This window comes from Agelaius tricolor, unplaced genomic scaffold, assembly GCF_023055355.1.
Source record: "Agelaius tricolor isolate 1412-34295 unplaced genomic scaffold, bAgeTri1.0.p SCAF_13, whole genome shotgun sequence".
Lineage (NCBI taxonomy): Eukaryota > Metazoa > Chordata > Aves > Passeriformes > Icteridae > Agelaius > Agelaius tricolor.
Genome location: NW_027269273.1, coordinates 5,008,218 through 5,031,771, shown reverse-complemented (window position 1 = coordinate 5,031,771; position 23,554 = coordinate 5,008,218). Strand labels below are relative to the sequence as shown.

At 48.4% G+C, this 23,554-nt stretch overlaps 2 protein-coding genes across 7 annotated transcripts in view; one reads left to right on the top strand and one right to left on the bottom strand.

The window, feature by feature from the left end:
• RNLS (renalase, FAD dependent amine oxidase) overlaps positions 1-4,245 on the bottom strand; it is an 81,691-nt gene extending 77,446 nt beyond the window's left edge. For 5 of the 6 annotated variants that reach the window (XM_071438553.1, XM_071438554.1, XM_071438555.1 and 2 more), the window contains exons 1-4: positions 3,982-4,195; positions 3,753-3,849; positions 2,884-3,026; positions 2,116-2,274 (exon numbers count right to left, since the gene is read on the bottom strand). In XM_071438553.1, the coding sequence (XP_071294654.1) occupies positions 2,116-2,274; positions 2,884-3,026; positions 3,753-3,849; positions 3,982-4,093 (511 nt within the window). In that variant the 5' untranslated portion in view covers positions 4,094-4,195. The other variant, XM_071438551.1, reaches the window with a different exon arrangement.
• A 5,785-nt stretch (positions 4,246-10,030) lies between these two features.
• Positions 10,031-18,550, top strand: LOC139595294 (lipase member K-like). The gene is made up of 9 exons (XM_071438332.1): positions 10,031-10,135; positions 10,726-10,843; positions 11,442-11,640; positions 11,887-11,996; positions 12,143-12,279; positions 12,724-12,861; positions 12,980-13,051; positions 14,070-14,138; positions 17,444-18,550. Exons 1-9 carry the CDS (start codon positions 10,031-10,033, stop codon positions 17,675-17,677), a joined length of 1,182 nt encoding a protein of 393 aa, XP_071294433.1. The 3' UTR covers positions 17,678-18,550.
• Positions 18,551-23,554: the final 5,004 nt, after the last annotated feature.

Genomic DNA, 23,554 nt, shown 5'->3' with positions numbered 1-23,554 from the left:
GTGAATTCTCAGATTTTTGTGATAAGAATTATTATTTTTAAGGTATTGTTGTAGTATTTACAGCCAGCTTTCATGTGTTTTACTATCTTTTTATATGATCATTTACAAGACATGTGTCTCTTCAGGATCCTGCCTTTTTGTTTCTTAAGTACTCATGTGTTTGGTTTGGCTTTTTTTAAATTCAGATTGCCAGTTTGGTGGTTTTCTTCAGTTATTATTACAGACATACTCCAGCAGAGAGTTCAGTTGTAACATTAACTTTTTTGGGTCTTTTTCAGTTTCAGTTTTGCACTAGGTAATCAGTCTCTCATTCAGCTGCATTTCCTCCACCTTTACACTCTCAGTGTCCAGATCCAGGCTCACAATCCGGACTGTGAACCCTTTCAGAGGGAAATGTGGCTGGGAAATTGGGATAAAAAGGAGGCTGCATCCTCCAAAAATCTGAGAGATCCCAGGGCAATGCCCCATGGCCTCTCCCTTTATTGGAATAAAGTCAAAGGACTCCTCTGTGTCCTTTTTGGACAGAAACCTCTGGTGTTTGTGGATTCATTTTCCCGACACCTTTGAGCCGCGAGTGGCCACACGTGACCCTTAGCTGGCCCCACAGGGGGAAGCCCTCCCCTTCCTCCAGCTCTGCACATCTCCTGCTCCATCCCAGGGCAGCCACAGAGCCCTGTCACCCCCGGTGACAGCCACAGGGAAGGTTCCAAAGGCAGCAGGAACCTCCCCTTCCAGGAGCAGCTGGAATCGCTACCGGGAGGGAGTGCACAAACATGGCTCCTGCTAGAATCCCATCTTTGCCCCTGGATTTGGGAGAGCAGAGCATAAAAACGACTACAAAGTGTCAGTGTGGAGAGGAGAGAACACCTATTCCTTCCAGCAGCTGTCAGGAAATTGCATCTTAAATGCCAGGTGAGGTGAATCCAGGGAAAGCTCCCTCCTCTGCCAGCAAAACTCGGCTCTCTGACACACAACCAAAACATCCCTGAGATTTACACACAGCGATGCACCCGAGCCTCTGCAAGCCAAAACAGAGCTGAATCTGCACCCTGCTCAGGCTCTGAAACACCCTCCTCATCTGCTCTTCCCCCCACTCAGTTCTTAGCATAAAGAACCAGGGGTAAAGATGCCCGTGGCTCCAAAGCCAAGGAGCTCTGGGGCAGGGGGAGTCAGAGATGTCAGTCAGTCCTGCAGCCTGAGATGCAGAATTAACAGCTGGGTGGACATCTGGAAGCTGGTCTCACCCAGGGAACAGGCAGACAGGGGAAGAGAAACAGGAAGAAGGGGAGGAGAAGACAAAACTTGTTGGATTCCCTCAGATAAAAGTCAACCCTGCAGTTAGAGAGAATATGAAGAGAGGATGTTGTGGGAAGCATCTGGCAGCTCCAGCTCTCCCAAGAGCAAGTGAAATGAGCTGTCCACCTTAATTACACCTTCTGAAGGGGAGCTGCCTGCTTTCTGGACAAGAAATTATTTAATTACCCCAAGAAAAACAATTTGCAAAGACATCAGTACGAGCTGGGCAAGGCCTTGAGGTGCAGACTAGCAGAACCTTGGGAAGGCTCTGAAAAAAACACTCCCTCTACTTTTCCTCTCTGCTATTTTCTATTTCTAATTTTCTATGCTATTTCTTATTTTATTTTTATTTCTTTCACTATTAACCAGACCACCTCACCTGGGCCAGACTCACCATTATTTTCCAGGGTAAATGAGAGACCTCATGAAACAGAGAAATCCTGTTCTTACAGAATATTTATCTACTTAGGCACAAAGCCTAAAATCAGAGGTTGCAATGAAGATACTTCTCTTTACAGAAATGCTCAAGAAAACTTGTCCAATTCAGTAATTATTTGCAAGCTGCACAAAGACAAGCCCTGCTTTAGAAGTTAGCAAAAAAATTAAAGATCAGATTCAAAACTGATTCATCCATTTAGATATTTTATGCTGTCAAAGTGTTACATGTATGACCTCGAAATTACCCACCTCTTATCATTCTCCAGCCTGTCCTGATGGAATAATTAAGCAACTCAGACTGCTGAGTGTTATTTTTTCCTTCACAAGGTGCTCAAATGCTATTTTAAATTCGACACCTGCCATCCTGAGGGCTGAACTTACTGTTCACAATGTCACCCTGCAGCTGGAGAATCTGCGGGACAGGCATGGTGAGAATTACCACATCAAACTGCTCCGGGGGCCCAGCTTTCCTGGAGACTTCCCACCTGCCATCCCGCAGGGAAATGTGAGTTACATGCTGCTCATAGGACACGGCTGCACCTGGATGGGGAAAAAGCAGCAGCTAAATATCTTACAACAGGGAATTCCACGGGGAAAATGCACAGAGAGAGAGTTATTACAAGGGGGACAAGGGGGAATGGCTTCCCACTGCAATTGTAGCTAATTATTTACAAGAGCAGGGTTTTTAAAAATCAGCTGATTAAAAAGAAAAATTAAAACAATTGCACAGAGGGACCAAAGTTTGACTGCTCTCATGCTCCAACTTTTCTGGACAGGGTTAAATAAGTCACTGAATTGTACACGTGGTTGTGGCACATGACATCTAAGGTAGTTAGTTAGAAAGTTTAAACTCATTTTCCTGCTCCACCCAGCAGGCTCATATCCTTTTCCCAAAACACAGGGTGTAGCTCACCTCTCTGCCCCCAGTTACACAGCAGATGTTCTATTTGTATAAAAGACTTTTATACCTGCAGGACTTGGAAATTCACCGAGCTCACAGACACGTTTATCCACCCGAGCGACTTCCAGACACACACAAACCAACCGGGAACATAAACATCCTCATCAGGGATGTAAATTCCAAAGGCACCGCCAAAAACGCAGCCATTAAAAGCTTTCCCTTCACACAAAGGCACCCAAAGGCATTACCTGACTGCTCCAAATAGTACTTGACAACCGAGGAGATGCCCTGGGGTGCCACGAAATTGCGGGAGCCTTCTCTCACCACCAGTCCTTCCACGGGAGCCGTCAGTGGCTTCAGGATGCCGTGGGTGACAAGCTCCTCGTAGAAGCTAGAAAGGGAGAAATCCACAAGGAAATACAGATGAATGCACGGAAACACACATGAAAACTTTGATTGTGGGAAACGGAGCGAGTTAAGACCAGCCTGAATTTTAACAGGCTGCATTTCAAGGCAGGATAAGCATAAATGCAGCAATAAAAGAACAAACTACCTTGCTAATTGCATTGGGTCTGGCCTTTTACCTGACAGCAAAGCTACCTGTGATGGAACTATCAGCGGCTTGACCCGGAGGCAGAGGAATACACAGCGGTTCCCTAAACCTCTGAACAGCAGCCCGAACTCCACAGCCCCTGCGGAGCGCAGGAATATTCCAGGTGCCTGAAACTCACCTGCCTTTTCGCTGCTTTCCAGGCAAATTTCTGCATTTTCACAGCGCTGCCACACCTCCGTCCCCTTCCCCGAAGTACCCCTGCACCTTTCATCCCGACCCACGCCAAGTTTCCCGGCGGTCACCCCTCCATTCCTGCCCTAAATCCCGCAGGCAGGGCAGCGAGCGAGCGGCTGCGGGGGCCTGGGGGTGGTGGGGCTTAAAGCACCTGTGCACCAGCAGCGCGGTCCCTGCGTGTCCCCACGGGCCACCAACCCCTCCGACACCGGGGACGGGCGGGCTGGGGGCGGGATGGGGGCGGGATGGAGGCGGGATGAGGGAGGGATGGGGATGGGATGGATGGGGCGGGATGAGGATGGGATGAAGGAGGGATGGGGCGGGTCTCACCTGAGCCGCGGCCCCGCCAGCTCCGGCTCGCAGGTGACGAACTGCGCGCCCAGGTCGGCGCTGCCGCGGTCGGCGCGGGTCGTGCTCATGCGGCCCCCTGCGCGACAGCGGGTCACAGACCGCCGCGACACGCCACGACACGCCACGACACCACGACACGCACACACGCCACACGTGACACACGCCAGGCCCGGGCTTCCCTCCCACGGCCCCGGCCCGCCGGACCCACCTGCGCCCCGCGCCTTGTCCCACACGGCCACCTGTCCCCGCGGGGCCCCGCGCAGCAGCGCCGCGCCCGCCGCGCCCGTCAGCCCCGCGCCCACCACCAGCACCCGCGCCATGGCCGCCGCACCGGCACCGGCACCGGCAACGGCACGGCCCGGACACGGACAGTGACAGCGGCACCGGCACGCCCCGGACACAGACACGGACACGCCCCGGACACGGACCGTGACACAGACACGCCCCGGACACTGACACGGACACGCCCCGCGGTGGGCGGGGCCTCTGCGCCGCTGCCCGCCCCCTGTGCGAGCCACGCCTATGGGCAGGGCGGGGAAAGGCCACGCCCACATCGGCACCTGTGCGCGCGGGAACCCGCCGGCAGGCCTCTGCTGGGCACACACCTCTGTACAGACACATCTGTGCTGGGCACACATCTGGACTGACACCTCTGTACGGGCACAGCTGGGCTGGGCACACATCTGGGCACACATCTGGACTGACACCTCTGTACGGGCACAGCTGGGCTGGGCACACACCTGTATGTGCACACCTGTACGCACACACACACCTGTACGCATACACATACACCTGTACGCACACACACGCTCCCGTGTCACACACACCTATACACACACAGACACCCCCGTGTCACACTTTCCCTTGTCACACACACACCTGTGTCACACACACCCCTGTGTCACACACACCTGTGTCACAAAGCCCTGTGTCACACACACCTACACACACACAGACATGCCTGTGTCACACACCGGTGTCACACACACACCTCTGTGTCACCCCTGTGTGTCACACACGCCCCAGTGTCACACACACGCACCTGTGTCACACACACCTGTGTCACACACACCCGTGTCACACACACCTACACACACACACAGACATGCCTGTGTCACACACCGGTGTCACACACACACCCCTGTGTCACCCCTGTGTCACACATGCCCCAGTGTCACACACACACACCGGTGTCACACACACACACCTCTGTGTCACACACACACACCTCTGTCATACACTCCGTGTCACACACACCTCTGTCACACATCCCTATGTCACTGCACACCCCTGTGTCACACACACCCGTGTCACACACCCCTGTGTGTGACCAACCCTGCCCACCTGGAGGTGCCACCCAGCAGGAACTGGGAGGGGGTGACATCTTCCAGAAGGTGCTGCTGGATCGCCCCCAACACCTGGCTGTGAGGAAAGCGGGGTGCTGTGCCCGGAGCAAACAGTGCTGGGGGTGGTGACATTGCGTGGTGACACTGCGTGCAGTGCCTGCCGCAGGAAAACAAGCTCCCGTCCCCAGAGCCCCGAGAGTGGGCAGCTCTGGGGAGGATCCGGGTCGCTCCCCTTCCCCAGCTGCGTGGGTGGGAGGAGATGTTCCAGTAAACTTGTGATAGGATCGCTGTGGTATGGGGGACACCAGCAGGCGACACTTTTGGCAGAGGCGTTTATCAGATAAGCAGAGAGGGTGAAGCGCTGCAGGGCTGCGTGTGCCCGAGGCGCGGGCAGGGGCTGGTGATGCTCCTCTCCAAAGGGAGCTCCGAGCTGACCTCAGGGCAGGTGTTGTGCTGCTCTTTTCAAGGTGTTGAAAAACGCCAATCACTTGTTTTGAAATTTTTTTAAAATTTGATAGTAATAAAATGGTTATAAAAATAGTAATACAATAAGAGTCATAATAATTTGGACAATTTGAATTAGGATAATATGAGACAATATAAACAAAGAGTTACGGACGTCTGGGTACCTTTTTCTGGGCAAAATAAGCCCGGAAAAGGACCCACGTTAACAGAGGATTAACCCTTAAAAGCAACAGCCTGTTGCATATTCATACACCTCATCCATGATGCATAAATTCCATTCAAAAAGGATTCTGTCTGGTCAGTGTCAGCTTCTTCCTCTGAATCCTGACAGCACCTTCGAGGCGGGAAGAAGTTCGTTTCTCCAGATAATGGAGCAATAAATTCTTTTTCTCTGAAAGATTCAGGTGTCCTGTGGCTGCTATCTCGTTGTGAGTCCTTTCTTTAAAAAAGTATCCTACATAGCATTGTTTCTATTTTAACATTTTTTAGTAACCTAAAACTGTATTTAACACACTACTTAAGAGAATTAATGCAGCATTACTTTCTAACACAACACATATAATATTAATTTTAATATTTGCGAAAAGCCAATCATAAAATACGCATTTTTCACAAAGGTAAAGGAGACTTTTTTATTGCTGACTCTAACATTTATAGATTTCTAAAAGTGACAGTGGATTGGAGGGTGAAAGCGCCACCTCTCCAATGACACTGGACAAACCAACAGTTTATTGAATTTTTTCTCTTCCATAAAAGAATGCAAAATAATAAGTTATTTACATATAGTGTGTGAGAAAGTTCATTACAAAAATGTAAACATCAGAAGGCTTAAAAAAATCTTTAAAAATCAGGGAGACAGTGTTGTTTAATAGGCCCTTCCTGAAGAGAGGTGGGAGCTCCTGTCTCCCCTCCCTATGTGTTGTGAGGCTGTCATGGAGAAGGACATGTGCTCAGTTTGGCACTTTTTTAAAGAAAAATAAAAAAATATTGTATAACTGAGCATCCAACCTGTGAGACTCGAGCATGATGGGTAGTGCTGAAGTTTCCACTGCCATGGAAAAAGCTCAGTGCTCACCTGATGAGCAGGTGGGACTGGCAGCAAGGGAAGCAGGAGTGGTGCAAGAGAGGGCTGCAGGAGCTGGGTGAGAACCCTGGGATGTGCGACACGTTCCAGCTTTCGGGCTAAACACCCACCTGAGGTATGTGCTGGTGGCAGGTGGCCCTGGATGAGGACACAGATTAGGAGCTGTGGCACAACAGCCTTACTGGAAAGGACCTGGGCAGGGTGGCAGGCACCACCCTGGGCACGAGCCAGCAGTGTGCCCTCCCTGCAAGGATGGAGAGCCCCAGCCTGGGCCACAGGAGAGGGCAAGGGGCGCCTGGCTGGTGTCAGCCCTGCCAGGGGAGGTGACATCTGGGTGCTGTGTCCAGTGTGGGATGCCTGGTGAGAGGGGTGTGAGGATGGTGACCTCCACAGAGGCTGAGGAGCTGTCAGTGACCTGCAGCAGGAGGGAGATGGAGCTGAGTTTGCTGGGTCTGGCCATGCAGTGAAGTTCAAGGGACTCCCCTTGGTCCTTATGCCTTGAGAAGGCTGACCTAGAACAGAGCTAAAGAATAAAGCAGGGATGTATTAAAAGGATCTCAATGGATCCACCTTGGGCAGCACAAGAGCCCAGCCAGGGCTGCACCCAGGATGAACCAAAATGGTCACAAAATGGACACCCGGGCACAGGGTCTGTCACTGGGATCAGTTCTGCTCCATTTGCATCTTGCAGTTCATTGTCCCATTCCAGCTTTAGCCCCTGCAGTCCCACCCTGCTTGTTTTTCTCTCTCCAGCCCACGTTGTTTGTGCTCTTGGGCCTGAGATTTGGATCATTTGTCCTTGGTCCCCAGCTGGAGCAGGAATTGTTTTGTCTCCCTGCTCTGTGCACAGAGCTCACCATCCCTCAATGTGAAGCTCAGAACTGCACACTAAAGCAGCACAGAATGTGAAAAATACAAAAGTTAAAACCTGAGCCATCAATCCCCTCCAGTCTCTGCAGTGGTGGTGCTTCAGCAGGAGCTGCCCATGACCCTCAGGAGGCTGGAGCATCCTATAATGCCCATGGCAATGTCCTGCTCTCCATGTGCTGCAGGACTCTGGGGTGCAGCCTTTGTTTTGCCCCTTCCTGTGCCTCCAGATGAGTGTGGCCAGAGCTGCTCTGCCCTTTCCCTGGAGTGTAGATTTCCATGTTCTATTTCCTCAGGAGGTGAAAGCCAGAGGTGCCTTACTCAGCTTCAGTACCCCAAAACCAAAGTCACCCTTCCCCTCCAAACCTCTAAATTACAAACTCCTGTTCTAGTGTGTGTTTATAGAAGTGGGACAAACTGACAAACCTGGTTGGACACCTCCCAGGCCCGTTCCAGGCTGATAGACAGAGGACACCTTTCCCTAGTGACCTTTCACCGTGATTCCCACAGCAAAACAATCTAGGAAAGAAGGGCAGGAGGCAGCCTCAGCCCTGGCACGGGGCATGGAGAGGGAGAACTCTCCCTGTTGGCAGGACAAGGCACTCAGGTGCTCCTCATACCTCCCTGCAAGGGTGTGAGGAACAGGGATGTTGTGGTGGGCTGGCACAGCTCCATCCCCCAGCCCAAAGTGGGGCAGGTGGAGGCAACTGGAAAAGCAAAAGTGGAAAACTGGGTCGGGATAGACAAGGTATGGAGTGTTGCTATGGCAACTGGGCTGGGTCCCATCCCTGTGCTGTGAGCAAAGGGAACTCCATCCCAGCCTGACCCAGTACAGATATTTTCAGTCTGTTGCCTGGGATTTAATCTCCATCTCACATGTGGCACCTTTGTATAACAAGAAGCATCATCATTTCTACACCACAGCTACGGGAAATCAATTACCTAATTATGTCTCTTGTAACAAATAAATAAAACCACCACTGAAATGGGATGCTGGAAACTTTCTTCAGCAACACCAATTAAACCACTCAATGGAAATCACCTCCAAACTCTGCCTAAACAATATTTGACCGGCCTCCACAAACAAATTCTGGGGAACTGCACTTTCTGAACTGTGCTGTTACCTAATGGTGTCTATGCCCTGCATCCCAGGGTGTTTACACTTGCCACCCCACCCTGCAGCCAGTTCAAATAGGGCTGTCTCCAGAGGGGTGCAGAGCAGTGCTCTGTGCACCAGCCAGGGGACAGAAGCCATCCTCTGGCACTGCCACCTCTCCATCTCCTCCAGGCTGGGCATCTCTTCCCTGCACTGCCCATCTTCTCCAGGGGCTGGCACGTCCCTGTCACCTTCTGCAGGAGCTGTGCCACCTCTCAGCTGGGCTGCCTGCCTTCACTTCTGGACAGGTGAGTGTGGGGAAAGCATGGCTAGAGCCTGGACAGGTGAGTGCACAGGCAAAAGGACAGTGGACAGGTCCCCTGGCCAGGGAAAAGCATTCTAAACTTGCCTGTGAACAGCACTTGCCACTCATGGCATTTCCAGCCCCCAGAACAGGGCACCAAAATCTCATTTGCTGCCTCGGCTCTAGAGGCTGCTCCAGCCCAGTTTTTCATGTGGTGCCCAACGTTATGGTTGTTGGAGGGAGCAATCCTGGCCAGAGCTTTCAGTGCCTGTCAGTGATGCCTCCTGCCCATAACTGTGTGCAAAGCCTGCTGTTCCCCACCTCCTGTGGCAGCTGCAGTCTCCAGCACATTGAGTGAGTGAGGGGCTTTTTAAGCTGTGTTAAAGCCACTATCACTAAGGGGTGTCTAGATCTGCTGGAAGATACATCTGTCCCCATTTTGCATACAGATTTGCACTCCAAAATGTCCTTCTCTGAATTAAATGCAATCAATTCTTGTCTTTTACACCATGATCAAGGAGAAGGGCAAGTGGTTAGAGATTTTCTTCTCATGATTTTATTTCTATTTAGGGAGGGAAGGCAGTGCTGGGATTTATTCATCCTCCCTCTCCCTCCTGGGGAGGTTTGGGGTGTCAGCAGCTGATGCAAACAGCAGGGTGATGGGACAGAGCTGTCCCTTTGCTGGAAGGGAGACTGGAGCAGAGGCACTGCATGGTCACTGACAGGACAAGCAACACCCTTCATCCTCTGTGTACTGGAATGGCTCAATTTCATTGAGGTTTGACCAACCTCAGGGGGCTGGAATGAGCCCAAACCATTCTCTGATTCTGTGATTTTAACCTCTTGCAGTTCCCAGTGGTGTGTACAGCCCCACAAGGGTTGTTGCCTCACCTCTTACAGGAATTCCTGAAAGTCTTCCCCACCTCCCTGGAATTATCCCTGCTGAGATGTGTTCCCTGAGCCACCCCATGGGCATTAATGCTTTTAATGGTCATCCAGGCCAGCAGACCGAGGCTGAGTCCCACCTGGGCTGTTTCCCTGCCCTGCTGCCCCTGGCACTGAGTGTGTGGGTGTGCTGTTCCAGGCACAGCGAGGATGTGGCTGGCTCTGGCTCTGCTCTCCGTGCTCCACGGGATGGCAGCTGGGGAATGCTTCTTGAATTCCCCATTTCCCAAGAACCCAGAGGCAAGGATGAACATTGTAAGTATGATGGCATTGGAGAGGAGGTGGGAAGTGTCCAGGAAACAGCCTCCATTAAATAATTACAGTGAAATATCACATTCAGGGATTTCCTCGCAGGAGCCTTGAAAATGTTATTATTGATGGGAATACATCAGTTTTCTTCATGGTGGAAAAAAGGCCATTCTTTATTCACATAACTCCTTTTTATACAGTTTTACAGACCTCATGTGTGACTCCAATTGGTCAGTAGCTTTCTTGCCAATTACATTTATTGGTAATTAACAAGTTGTATTCTGTATTGACTGGCCACCCAAACTCTCAGTGTGTACATGCAGGGAAGTTTTTGACTGATAGTTTTCATTTTTCTATCTAACAGTGTAAAAACAGTTTTTAAAGGTGCAATTTGTTTTTTACCCAGGAATAATATTAACTAACTGTTATGTCAACTAATTGCTCACACCAGGATTGCTTTCACATGGGAACTTGCACAATGCTGGCTTTGACCAGGCCAGCCACTGCTTCCAGGAGAGCAGCCTTGATTTTATGGAGCCTTTCCCTGTGATTTTTCTACCTTACTGCAACAATTATTGGCTTTCTTCTTGTTGCAGAGTGAAATGGTCTCCTTCTGGGGGTATCCCAGCGAGGAGTATGACGTGGTGACAGAAGATGGCTACATCCTCCAGCTGAACAGAATTCCTCATGGCAGGGGAAATTCTGGGTGCCAAGGTAAAACTGATGCCATCCAGAGCACCCACACATGCCTTGAGCATTCACTGGGATAGCAGGGCTTGTGCAAGAGGGTTTTCAAGGTTCCCTGTGGCTTAGCAGCAGTTCTGATGGATCAGAATTTGTCAGGAAGGCTGATCCCTTGCCAGGGATGTTTCCTCAGCCCTCCTGGACCCCTGAGCACTGAATGCCAGGCTGCAATCCCTGGTGGCACACCTTGGGCTCTCTCCAGAGCCTGGCTCCCAAAATGTGCTCCTGCAGCCATTTGATGGATCAGCAGACTGGTTTGGTTCTCCCTGGGGATCCTCTTGTCCTGTGAGGAGGGGTTAGATCCATGAAAATTGCATTCTTCCTGTCACATCCCCAGGCTCCTCCATGTTTGCCCACAGAGCTCCCTGGGCAGCCCAAGTTCTGCCAGAGATTCTGGGCATAAAGTCCAAGATCATGGTGCAGCTTGGTAAAACTGCTTTTTAAATGAAATTTCGACTAGCACTGACACAGATTTTGGCTGCCATGGGGATAACACTTCATAAACAGTCTCCAAAGGCAACAAAGAGCATTAAAAATAAAGAGAGTCATGGTGCTGCCTGTCTTGCAGGTGTGAGGCCCGTGGCACTTCTGCAGCATGGTCTCCTTGCAGAAGGCAGCATCTGGCTCACCAACTTGGCCAACAGCAGCCTGGGCTTCATCCTGGCAGATGCTGGCTACGATGTCTGGATAGGAAACAGCAGAGGGAACACCTGGTCCAGGAGGCACCAGGTCCTGACCACCACACAGGATGAATTCTGGGCTTTCAGGTAAATGGGTGGGTGTGAGGGTCTCAGAAACAGCTGAATTCTGTCAGGGTCACGCTGCCCCAGCTGGGGGTGAGTGAACCAGGCTGGAGTGAAGCTCATCCAACTCATTTTGAGTGAAAACTCAGCAGGATGAAGAAGTTTGTGGGCTGGCCCTGCCCTCCCTGCTGGTTTTGTGGTTTGCTGGTGGTGGCTGTGCACATGCAGATGCTGCCCCTCTCAGCAAAACATCTCCTCTTCCTTCTGCAGCTTCGATGAGATGGCTAAATATGACCTGCCAGCCATGATCAGCTTTATTGAGCAGAAAACAGGACAGAAACAGCTCTATTATATTGGCCATTCCCAAGGCACCACCATAGGTGAGTGGGTCCTGCTGATGACAGCACGAGAAGTCAACATCCCCTCTCAGATCTGTAAAATTACTCACTGAAATTAAACTATGTGCATGAGTGCCTTGAAAAGCTAAACCTTTTTTTTTTGTCCCTACTTTTTTTTCCCCCACCAGGTTTTATAGCCTTTTCCACAATGCCTGAGCTGGCTCAGAAAATCAAGGTGTTCTTTGCTCTTTCACCTGTGGCCACGGTGATATTTTCTCGGAGCCCATTTAGGAAACTCTCAGTCTTTTCTGACTCTGGGCTTAAGGTTGGTCTGCACTATGTTCTGCACAGCCAAAACTGTTTTTCATAGGGATTGTGAAATTATCTATGGACTGTTTCAAGTCATTTACAGAGGGGTGAGCTCTGCACTCTGTTTTATTATGAAGAAAAACACATCTCACTGCAGAACCTTTCAGTCCTGTCCTGAATTCACTCCCCAAAATGTTCTGGCAGAATTAGATCCAAAATGTTGGTGAATAAAACTGATGCAGAGGCTGTGAATTGAACCCTAGCATTTAACACAAGGGCATTAATGAATGTAGGAGATCATGCCCATAAGAAACAAGGAGCTGAAGCATTTAATGGGGTGCAAGGGAGGCTTCACTATGATCCAACTTAATGGGGGGATAAAATAGAAGTTGTAAAGTAGTGCTTTGGGGAAAAGTATGACCAGACTTCCTATTTGATGAGCACATCTGGGATTTTACAGGAGCTGTTTGGCACCAGGGAGTTCCTGCCCCACACTGCCCTGGGGGAGGTGGTCCTCTCCAGGTTCTGTTCCTGCTCCAAGGTCTGCAAGCACATCCTGGCCACAATTTTTGGGTTTAACTGGAAGAACACAAACATGGTACGTGGGAATGGACCTGCAGAGGGTCCTCCTGAAGGCCAAAGCCCTGGCAATGCCCTGTTTTGCAGGGCCAAGGGAAGGCAGCTGTGAAATGTGAGATGTGCTGGTGTCCTTGCAGAGCCGGTTCGATGTGTACATGGGGCACACCCCGGCGGGCTCCTCGGTGCAGAACATCATCCACTGGCTGCAGGTGAACCTCCCCAGCGTCCCTCCCGTGCCCCACAGCGTGTCCCTGCTCCCCTGTGGGCAGCCTGCAGTGCTGCTTGCTGCAGGGCACACCTTGGCCAGGTCTGGGGTGGGTTTGGTTTCCACCCCTCCGTAAAACGCTCGGCGGGTTCTGGAGCCAGAGTGGGGGATCTGTCAGGAGGAACACGTGGAGTGAGGACCCTGCAGCCACAGCAGGCACATTCCAGGGCTCTTGCTTCAAACCAGCTCCAGCCCTGCAGCCCAAGTGCCATCAGTGGTCAGACTAGTGGCAGAGGTGCATCTGGACAGCAGCCAACTAAGCTTATTACTGATAAAGATGATTATTTCTCCTTCTTCCCCTCGTGGGCATGAGAACAGTCACCACCAGAGCCCTTTGACACTGCAGTTGTGTTCTGCTGCATTCCTTTTCTCTTCCTCTAGCTAAAAATTTGCACATTTTTTGGTAGATTGCCTGTTTACCTTCTCTGAGCTGTGTGCCATGGGCTGCACTCAGGGCACAGCTTCTTCCCTGAGTGGAATTCCTGCTCAGGGACCCCAGAAGGACTTTGTGGGGTTTGCAGCAAGAACACACACCCCATTTTCTGAAGTGCTGCTGCCCAGTGGAGGGATCAAGCCACCCTGACCTTGTATTGCTGCTGGTCCTGTTCCAGTTAGACAAGAGATGTTCAGAGGCTCCTTCCATCTTTGATTGTGCCATTTCAGGCCAACCCTCCAGCCCAAATGGAGTATTTAGCATTCTAAACCCATTTTCCAGACCATTTTAATTTCTTCCCATCCTGGTGTAATCCACAAACATTAGAAACATAATCTCTGTCCATTTGTCCAAATTCACAGCAATAATTACTTGTGCTGGGCCTAGGGCCAGACCTGTGAGACACACTTGAAAAATCCTGCCGGTTCAGTGATGAAAGCTAACTAAGAAGGTTGACTTTTGAGGGTTGAGTGCAGCCCCAGAGAGCTGTGATTTCACTCAGAGCACTGCATGTCTGAATTTGCTGCAGGGAGTCCACGGTGGGGCACTGAGAGCTTTTGATGGGGGGCACATGTACAACAGCCTTCACTACAGACAGGTGAGGTGCTCCCTGTGCTTCCCTTCCCTTGTTCTCTTCCCATCCATGCCTGCTGTGTCTCCCCTTAATGTATTCCTCTCTCCACAAAGTGGGAGTCAGGATCTCTGCTTGGAACAACAGCATTTTCCATTCTCAACTTTACTTTGCAAATATCTTTTAGATGGAATAAAAACGCTTTAAATTAGGCTTTCCACTTTCCATGGGATATGGGGAAATGGTCTCAAGTTACACCAGGCTGAATAATAGGAAATATTTCTTCTCTGAAATACTGGTTAAGCCTTGGAACAGAACAAAAAAAAAAAAAAAAAAAAAGCTTCTTTCTTCCTTAAACAAAATGAATCATTCAGAAAGCAGCGTGCTTGTTAACTGGATTAATTACACCGCAGGTAACGAGAGATGCTGCTGGCAAATCACCTCAAGTCCTCAGGGTGTGGTGGAGCTGAAACAAACCCTCCAGAAACGTTTTAATTTCAAAAACTTGCTTCCAAACACCTCCCTGCTGTCACTGGAGGAAGTGCTGGTGAAGTGTCCCCACAAAGCCCAGCAGGGCTGGCTGGGAGGGACCTGTGGAGGTCAGGATGGTCCAACAGCACTAAATCAGGGCAGCCAAAGTTCTGCCTCCTTGTCCAAACCATCTGTAGAATCAGAACTAGAATTTCTAGCCCGGCAGAACAAATTCTCTAATTAATTTTATTTAAATTGCCTCGCTAAATCATAGCACATAACGCTATGCTGCATCTCTACTGAAGTTCCTCTCCTTTCTAGAAGAAAGGAGTTCCAGTCTTCATTTCCCCCCATTCCCAAAGAGTAGCAACAGTTCACAATTTGTTGCAGTCCAGCAACATCTCCTCTTTGTGAAGCCCCTTTTCCATCTCTCTCCTCCTTGTCAAGCCCCTTCTCCATCTCCTCTTTGTGAAACCCCTTTTCCCTCTCCTCTTGGTGAAGCCCCTTTTCAATCTCTCCCTTCTGAAGCCACATTTCCCTCTCCACTTTGTGAAGCCACATTTCCATCTACCTTCTCCTTGTGAAGCTCCTTTTCCATCTCCTCCTTGTCAAACCCCTTTTCCATCTGCTCCTTGTGAAGCCCCTTTTCCATCTCCACTTTGTGAAGCCCCTTTTCTCTCTCCTCCTTGTCAAACCACTTTTCCATCTATCTTCTCCTTGTAAAGCCACTTTTCCATCTTCCATACATCCTCTCCTTGTGAAGCCCCTTTTCCATCTCCTCCTTCTGAAGCCCCTCTTCCATCTCCTCCTTGTGAATCTCCTTTTCCCTCTGCTCTTCATGAAGCCACTTTTTCATCTATCTCCACTTTGTGAAGCCCCTTTTCCCTCTCCTCTTAATGAAGCCCCTTTTTCCATCCGCTCCTTGTAAAGCTCTTTTCCATCCCCTCCTTGTGAAGCTCCTTTTCCATCTCCTCCTTCTGAAGCCCCTTTTCCATCTATCTTCTCCTTGTGAAGCCCCTTTTCCATCTGCTCCTCGTGAAGCCACTTTTTCAACCATCTCATCTTTCTGAAGCCCCTTTTCCCTCTCCATTTTGTGAAGCCCCTTCTCCATCTCCTCCTTATGACACCCCTTTTCCCTCTCCTCCTTGTGAAGCCACATTTTCCTCTCCTTTGTGATGCCCCTTTTCCATCCCCTCCTTGTGCAGCCCCTTTTCCATCTCCTCCTTGTCAAACCACTTTTCCATGTCCTCTTTCTGAAGCCCCTTTTCCCTCTTCTCTTTGTGAAGCCCCTTTTCCATTTCCTCCTTCTGAAGCCCTTTTTCCCTCTCCTCCTTATGACACCACTTTTCCATCCATCTCCTCTTTGTGAAGGCCCTTTTCCCTTTCCTCTCTGAAGCCCCTTTTCCATCTGCTCCTTGTCAAGCCCCTTTTCCCTCTCCTCTTTCTGAAGCCCTTTTCCCTCTCCACTTTGTGAATCCCCTTTTCCTTCTCCTCTTTGTGCAGCCCCTTTTCCACCTGTCTCCTTCTTTGTGCAGCCCCTTTTCCATCTCCTCATTGTGAAGCCATTTTTCCATCTATCTCCTCTTTGTGAAGCCCCTCCTCCATCTCCAATTTTTCAAGCCCCTTTTCCCTCTGCTCTTTTTGAAGCCCCTTTTCCATGTCCTGTTTATCATGCCCCTTTTCCATCTCCTCCTTGTCAAACCACATTTCCATCCATCTCCTCCTTGTCAAGCCCGTTTTCCATCTGCTCCTTTTGAAGCCTCTTTTCCATCTCCTCTTTGTGAAACCCCTTCTCCATCTCCTCCTTATCAAAACCCTTTTCCTCCTGCTCCTTGTGAAGCTCCTTTTCCATCTCCTCCTTCTGAAGCCCCTTTTCCATCTCCTCCTCGTGAAGCCATTTTTCCATCCATCTCATCTTTCTGAAGCCCCTTTTCCCTTTCCTCTCTGAAGCCCCTTTTCCGTCTGCTCCTTGTCAAGCCCCTTTTCCATCTCCTCTTTCTGAAGCCCCTTTTCCATCTCCACTTTGTGAATCCCTTTTCCCTCTCCTCTTTGTGCAGCCCCTTTTCCATCTGTCTCCTTCTTTGTGCAGCCCCTTTTTCATCTCCTCTTTGTGAAGCCCCTCCTCCATCTCCAATTTTTCAAGCCCCTTTTCCCTCTGCTCTTTTTGAAGCCCCTTTTCCATGTCCTGTTTATCAAGCCCCTTTTCCATCTCCTCCTTGTCAAACCACGTTTCCATCCATCTCCTCCTTGTCAAGTCCCTTTTCCATCTGCTCCTTGTGAAGCCCCTTTTCCATCTCCTCTTTGTGAAACCCCTTCTCCATCTCCTCCTTATCAAAACCCTTTACCTCCTGCTCCTTCTGAAGCCCCTTTTCCATCTGCTCCTCGTGAAGCCACGTTTTCAACCATCTCATCTTTCTGAAGCCCCTTTTCCCTCTCCTCTTTGTGCAGCCCCTTTTCCACCTGTCTCCTTCTTTGTGCAGCCCCTTTTCCATCTCCTCATTGTGAAGCCATTTTTCCATCCATCTCCTCTTTGTGATGCTCCTCCTCCATCTCCAATTTTTCAAGCTCCTTTTCCCTCTGCTCTTTTTGAAGCCCCTTTTCCATGTCCTGTTTATCAAGCCCCTTTTCCATCTCCTCCTTGTCAAACCACATTTCCATCCATCTCCTCCTTGTCAAGTCCCTTTTCCATCTGCTCCTTGTGAAGCCCCTTTTTCATCTCCTCTTTGTGAATCCCCTTCTCCATTTCCTCCTTATCAAAACCCTTTTCTTCCTGCTCCTTGTGAAGCCCCTTTTCCCTCTCCTCTTTGCGAAGTCCCTCCTCCATCTCCACTTTCTGAAGCCCTTTCCCCTCTGCTCCTCAGACCGGGGCCCCGTTCTACGACGTGCAGGACATGGAGGTGCCCACGGCCATCTGGAACGCGGGCCAGGACTGCCTGGCTGACCCACGGGACACGGCCCTGCTGCTGCCCCAGGTCAGGAACCTGGTGCACCACAAGCTCATCCCCCACTGGAACCACATGGATTTCGTGCTGGGCCTCGACGCCACCGACGTTCTGTACCGGGAAGTGCTGGACATCATGAAGAAGCACCCCTAAAGATGCTGGTTCTACCTGTTATGATTTTTATGTTAGTGCTGTCTCTAGGGGATTTTGAAATTTCTTTGGAATCTTTTGAATTTTTTTGAATCTTATTGAATCTTTTGAAATTTTTTTAATCTCTGTTTGGACCACCTGAATATAGTTGATTAAAATGTTCTGCTTTTAACTGGAGCAGTGACAGGATGGGGAGAGGAGCCTTCATGCCATTCCTGGCTGGCACTGCATTGCCTTTCCTTCTTTTGCCTTCTTTTCCCTTCTTCTTTTTCCTTCTTCTTTTCCTTTCTTCTTTTCCCTTCTTCTTTTCCCTTCTTCTTTTCCATTCTTCTTTTTCCTTCTTTTCCCTTCTTCTTTTCCCTTCTTCTTTTCCCTTCTTTTCCCTTGTTCTTTTCCCTTCGTTTTTCCCTTCTTTTTTTCCCTTCTTCTTTTCCCCTTCTTTTTTTGTTTGGTTTGGTTTTGGCGGGTTTTTTTTTTTTATTGGTTTTCTTTTGTTTGGGGTTTTTTTAGTTTTTGGGGGTTTTTTTGGTGCCTTCATCAGTGACACAAAGCTCATTGTTGCTGTCTCAGGTCTGCCACTTGTCACACCTAAAAACATCCAGGCGGATCAGAAAGAGATCCAACAGATTTGTGGTGAAAAACACCAGAATGAGGATCCCAGAATGTTTTGGGTGGGAAGAGACCTTAAAGCCCCAGGGACACCTTCCACCATCCCAGGCTGCTCCCAGCCCCAGTGTCCAGCCTGGCCTTGGGCACTGCCACGGGCAGTTCTGGGCACCCTGTGCCAGGGCCTGCCCACCCCGCCAGGGAACAATTCCTCATTCCCAATATCCCATCCAGCCCTGCCCTCTGGCACTGGGAAGCCATTCCCTGGGTCCTGTCCCTGCATCCCTTGTAAATAGTTTCTTTCCATCTTTCTCCCTTCAGGTACTGGAAGGACATCTCTCTAGAGAAAAAACAGTCCTACAGGTTTTGAATTCAATAAAAATTGTAATTAATCACATTTTTAATGTGACTGGGTTTGGCATTATTTTTTTCCTTTCAGTGACTGAGGTGAGAAATGAATAAATCCTGAAGAGAAATTTCCAGTCAGACAGCCCAGTGTGTGATTCTGGTGGTGAATGTGTAAAATCCAAATAAAAAGGGGCTTAGGGCTTTCACAAAATGCTTGTCTTAGGGTTTATCTGAGAGGTTTGGGTAATAAGACTGAGCAGTGATCTCAGAGGTGCTGTGATGCACTGATGGTTATTTTATTTAGCCTGAAGGAAGTGCAGTCATTTCACAGCAATAAAAAATTTGGCTGCTTCCGTCAGCCAAAATCCCAAGGCCCATCAGAAAATCTCAATAAACATGTCAATGGTGCAAGCACCAGAAGAATCAGCTTCTTTCAGGGAGGGAGAATCCAGCTGTGAGGCAAAGCAATATTTCATAGAGAAACTGCTCAAAATCGTGCACTGGAGCACAGTCAGATTTTCAGTCTGTCATGCTTCCTTTAAAATTCCCTGGAAGATCTGCATCACCCTGAAAAACAGAGTAAACCAGTCAGAGGCTTGGGGGAGGCCAGGAAATAAATTTGGGGAGAGCAGCAATCCCAAGTGTTGCTGTGAGATTATAATATAATATAATATAATATAATATAATATAATATAATATAATTTATATAAAATATTACAATACATTGTATTATAGATAATATATAATATAATAATACAATATATAATAATATATTATAATAGTATCTAATATCTATTAGAATATAATATACAGTACATCTATTAATATATAATATTCTAATATTGTATTATATATTATATAATAAATTATAATATCATATATAATTTATATATTCTATTCTATTCTACTATATTATATTAAAAATATAATATATTGTATTATATATAGTATATATTATTATATGATGATTCAAAATAATATATAATTTAATACAATTTATATATAAAATTATAATATAATATATAGTACATCTATTAACATATATTATATATTATATAACGTATATAATACATATTATTATATATTATATATATTAAGATAAAATATATTATTATATTATATATTATCATATTATATATTGTATATTTTATACATTAATATATATTGTATTCTAATATTGTCATATATATTATATAATACAATAAATTATACTCAATCACATAATATATAATATTATGGAAATATAATATAATATAATATAATATACATAATACAATATAATATAATATTTCTATTGCTGGAGTATTACTATAGAACAGAATTCCTGGCTATAATTTGCTTGGCAAAAGTGAAGGACAGAGCTCCCTTGCTGCTGCTGGGTGTCCTTGTGCTGGCCTTGCTGTCCCCTGCAGTGGCCTTGAGGGAACCATCCCAGGCTGACTCTGAGCCCCGATGTGTTTGTGCCCCTGCTGCCTCCCTCATCGTCCTGTCCTAAGCCTTTCTCCTCTGGAGGGCAAAGCCAGCGAGCAAAATGAAAATTTAATGGCATTTATTTAGGAAAAGAAGCTTGCATTCCTTACAGTTTCCTGGAGTATCACGCAGCCACGTGGGTTGCAGTAAATAATTCATTCTTTAGTTCTTTTTTCACCCCTTTTTTTCCTAAGTCCGTAGCTTCCGCCTCATTCCAAGAAGCTTTCTGTAAAATGGTCTTTTTAGGTAATGCTCTTCACCTAATCTGTTTACTCAGTTTGCTCAAGTCCATCCATTTCCAGTAAATACTCTTCTCTCTGCTAAGAATATTGCTCGTAAATTTTATCGGGTGATCAGATTATTGGATTTGGATATTGTTTGCTTTTCTGCCTTTAGGAGATTCTCTAAGCATCTTTCTGTAGTGCAAATTCTTGCTTAAGTTAATCCTGTTTAAACACATCTCCTTTTTTTTTTTTAAGGTCTCTTGCCGGTTCTGCAGAAACAATTTGCCCAAAGCCAAAAAAAAGAATTAAAATGTGGCTTCACTTGGTATTTTGCCATGGGGACAAAAGGGTTTTTCCTTGATTGCTTTGTTTCTTTTCTCTGTGCCTAAATATTTTCTTTCCCTTTCAAAACCCTGAAACAAAGCTGTGACCCAAATCCTGCCTGAAATGAAAATAAATCAGCGGCCAGCAGCGGGAGACATTTGCAGATGAGACTCGTGGCACATGGCAGGACCCAGAAGGTGCAGAAATAAATGAGTGAAGAACCCCCAGATTGTCCCCTGGGGTCAGGAGGGTACAGAGGGGTGACACAGCATTCCCTGCCCCTGCTCCCAGCTGGGACACACCAAAATTCCCAAATTCCCAGGCAGGGTTTTCCTGTGTGCTGTTTTCCAGCAGTGCCTGGCACCCCCATGGTCTCATCCCAGCTGGAGGGGACCAGGACCTGTCCCCACCACTGCTCCTGGGACAGGTCCCATGCCACTGCCACCGTGGGCTGCCACCCTGCTCCTGCCCTGCTGCCCAGTCTGGCCAGTTGTCACCTGCTGGGAGCACTGGGAAGGCACCAGGGACCTCAGGGGACATGGGCACTGCCCTGAGGCCATCGCCACCCTGCACAGGGAGAGGACATTCCATTGTCCCCTGTCATTCCATTGTCCCCTGTCATTCCATGAGGACATTCCATTGTTCCCTGTCATCCCATGAGGACATTCCATGTCCCCTTTCATTCCATTGTCCCCTGTTATCCCATGTCCCCTGTCATTCCATGAGGACATTCCATTGTCCCTTGTCATTCCATTGTCCCCTGTCATCCCATGTCCCCTGTCATTCCCTGCTGTCCTGGTGGGAAAGGCTGTGCCATGCCAGACTCCCCAGCCTACTGAGCCAGCACCTTTGTCCCTTGGCTGGCAGGCAAACACGTCCCCAAATTAAAAGCTAAATAAATAAACAAACAAAGAGCCTTTTGCCACCAGGCTCATGGGCTCCTGGGGCAGCAAGCCAGGTTTGATGTGGCACCAGGGACAGCCAGACCTGCTGGCCCTTGGCTGCTCAGCTCCTCTGATTCCGTGAGCAGGCTGATTCTTTTGTGAAAGGGTTGGCAAGAAATTTAAAACAGTGGTCAGGGCTCCAGGTCCTCAAAGTTTTGTGGGTGGAATAACAGGAGCCTGGCTTTATTTCACCTGGAAAAGGTGCTGGGAGGTGTTGTGAAGGTGCAGCCCCAAACGCAGGTGTGACCCACCCCCATCAGCCTCAGCATTGTGTTGCAAATCGCTGGCAGCAGCCTCCAGCCCCGTGTGCCAACTCCTCACCTCTGCCAACCTGTTATTAGGCAATCCATTGACAGATTGGCTTCAATCCTTCTCCTTTTCCTCTCCAGATGCAGGTCAGGGGTTGGAATATCTCTGCAGAGCCCTGGTGGGCTCGGTGTTGTGCAGAGACCCCGGCGAGGCTGGTGCTGGTGCTGGTGGCACCACCAGATGCCTCCTTAGGAGGATGGATGCCCTGAGCCCAGCTTTGCAGCCCCACAAGCTGCTCAGCTGACGTCAGTTTGGGTTAGAGAGCAATGCTTTATCCTTTAAACATATTTATCTCTCTATTAAAAGGCGGGGGATGCAGAGGTTGCAAATTAATCCCACTGAGGTTTAATCCGCCCGGACCGTCAGCATTTTTATTTTCTTTGGATTGGAGGTCCTAAAACCTTCTGCTGTGGGTGTCTTCTGCCACGTGCAGGGACTTGCAGGCAGAATCCTGCACAACCCCACAAACAGCTGCTGGCCAGTACATGCAACACAGAGGTGGGTCTGTCATAAATAATATGCAATAAACAGGATAAGTGAATCCCATGTAATAAATAGATGGGGCTGCTATAACGAGCATGCCTGTTATAGTAGCCTCTTTGAACCAGGTCTCATAAGCTCTTGGAGGTCTATAACACACCTAAGGTAGCTCAGCTACCTTTGGAGGCATAAAAATCAGCAGGATGGCTTCTGTTGAAGTGTTGGAAACAAAAAGGTTTAATAAAAGGCAAAATAACAAACAGAGAAAAACCGAGCCAGGTGCTAGAGGTTCTTGCTCCTAATAAAACACCTTACAAAAACAATTAGTTTCTTTGTTCACTTCTTTTTCTAGTAAATTGCCCAAACAAGACTTTTTAGCTTCTGTCCATTTAGCTATCCTTAAGTTTGAGGTGAAGTCCCCTAAGCGTGTGAAGCAGCTTATTCACCTAAACGAAAACAGAAACTTCTAAGCTTCTTTCCTTTTTGAAGAGACAAAAGATAGTTTTGTCACTCCATCAACAAAAACCACATTCCTACACATGCCCACCACAGCTGATGGGTGGCTCTGCTGGCTGGGCAGTCAGCAGGGAGGTGGGGAGATGCTGGTGCCTGCTCCTTGGAAAACCTTGAGGTGCTGTTTCTCATCATCCACCTGGTCAGGTTTTCACACCAAGGTTTTTCTCCAGAGTCCTGGAGCTGCTGACAAGGTAGAAATAGCTCAGTCCTGGTCACTGGGCCACACCAAGGATGCACTGTTGATGCAGATGAAATTTCTCCAATCTCTGGCAGTACTGTGCAGATGAAATTTCTCCAATCTCTGGCAGTACTGTGCCATTCCCATCCCTGGCAAGGTGAGAGGCACCTGCAGAGGGCTCATCCATCCTGGTGCTGGGCTGCTCTGCTCCTACAAGCTGGCAGATGAATGGCTTTGGGGGTTGCAGGGGTTTTCTCTGAGTAGTCCTGCTGATAAGGTGGAACACAGAAAGTGAGATGCTCAGCTTTGCCAGATGTCCCCAGAACCTGAAACTCAGTCAGCACTACAAATTCCTGCCTTGTTTAATGCAGCACCAGTGTAGGGAAAAATATTGTAGCTTTAATTCCAGAGAGTCAGCAACAAGTTAACCTCTCCAGGGTAAACAGAGTTGCTGAAATTTACTCCTCTAGTCATGACTTTC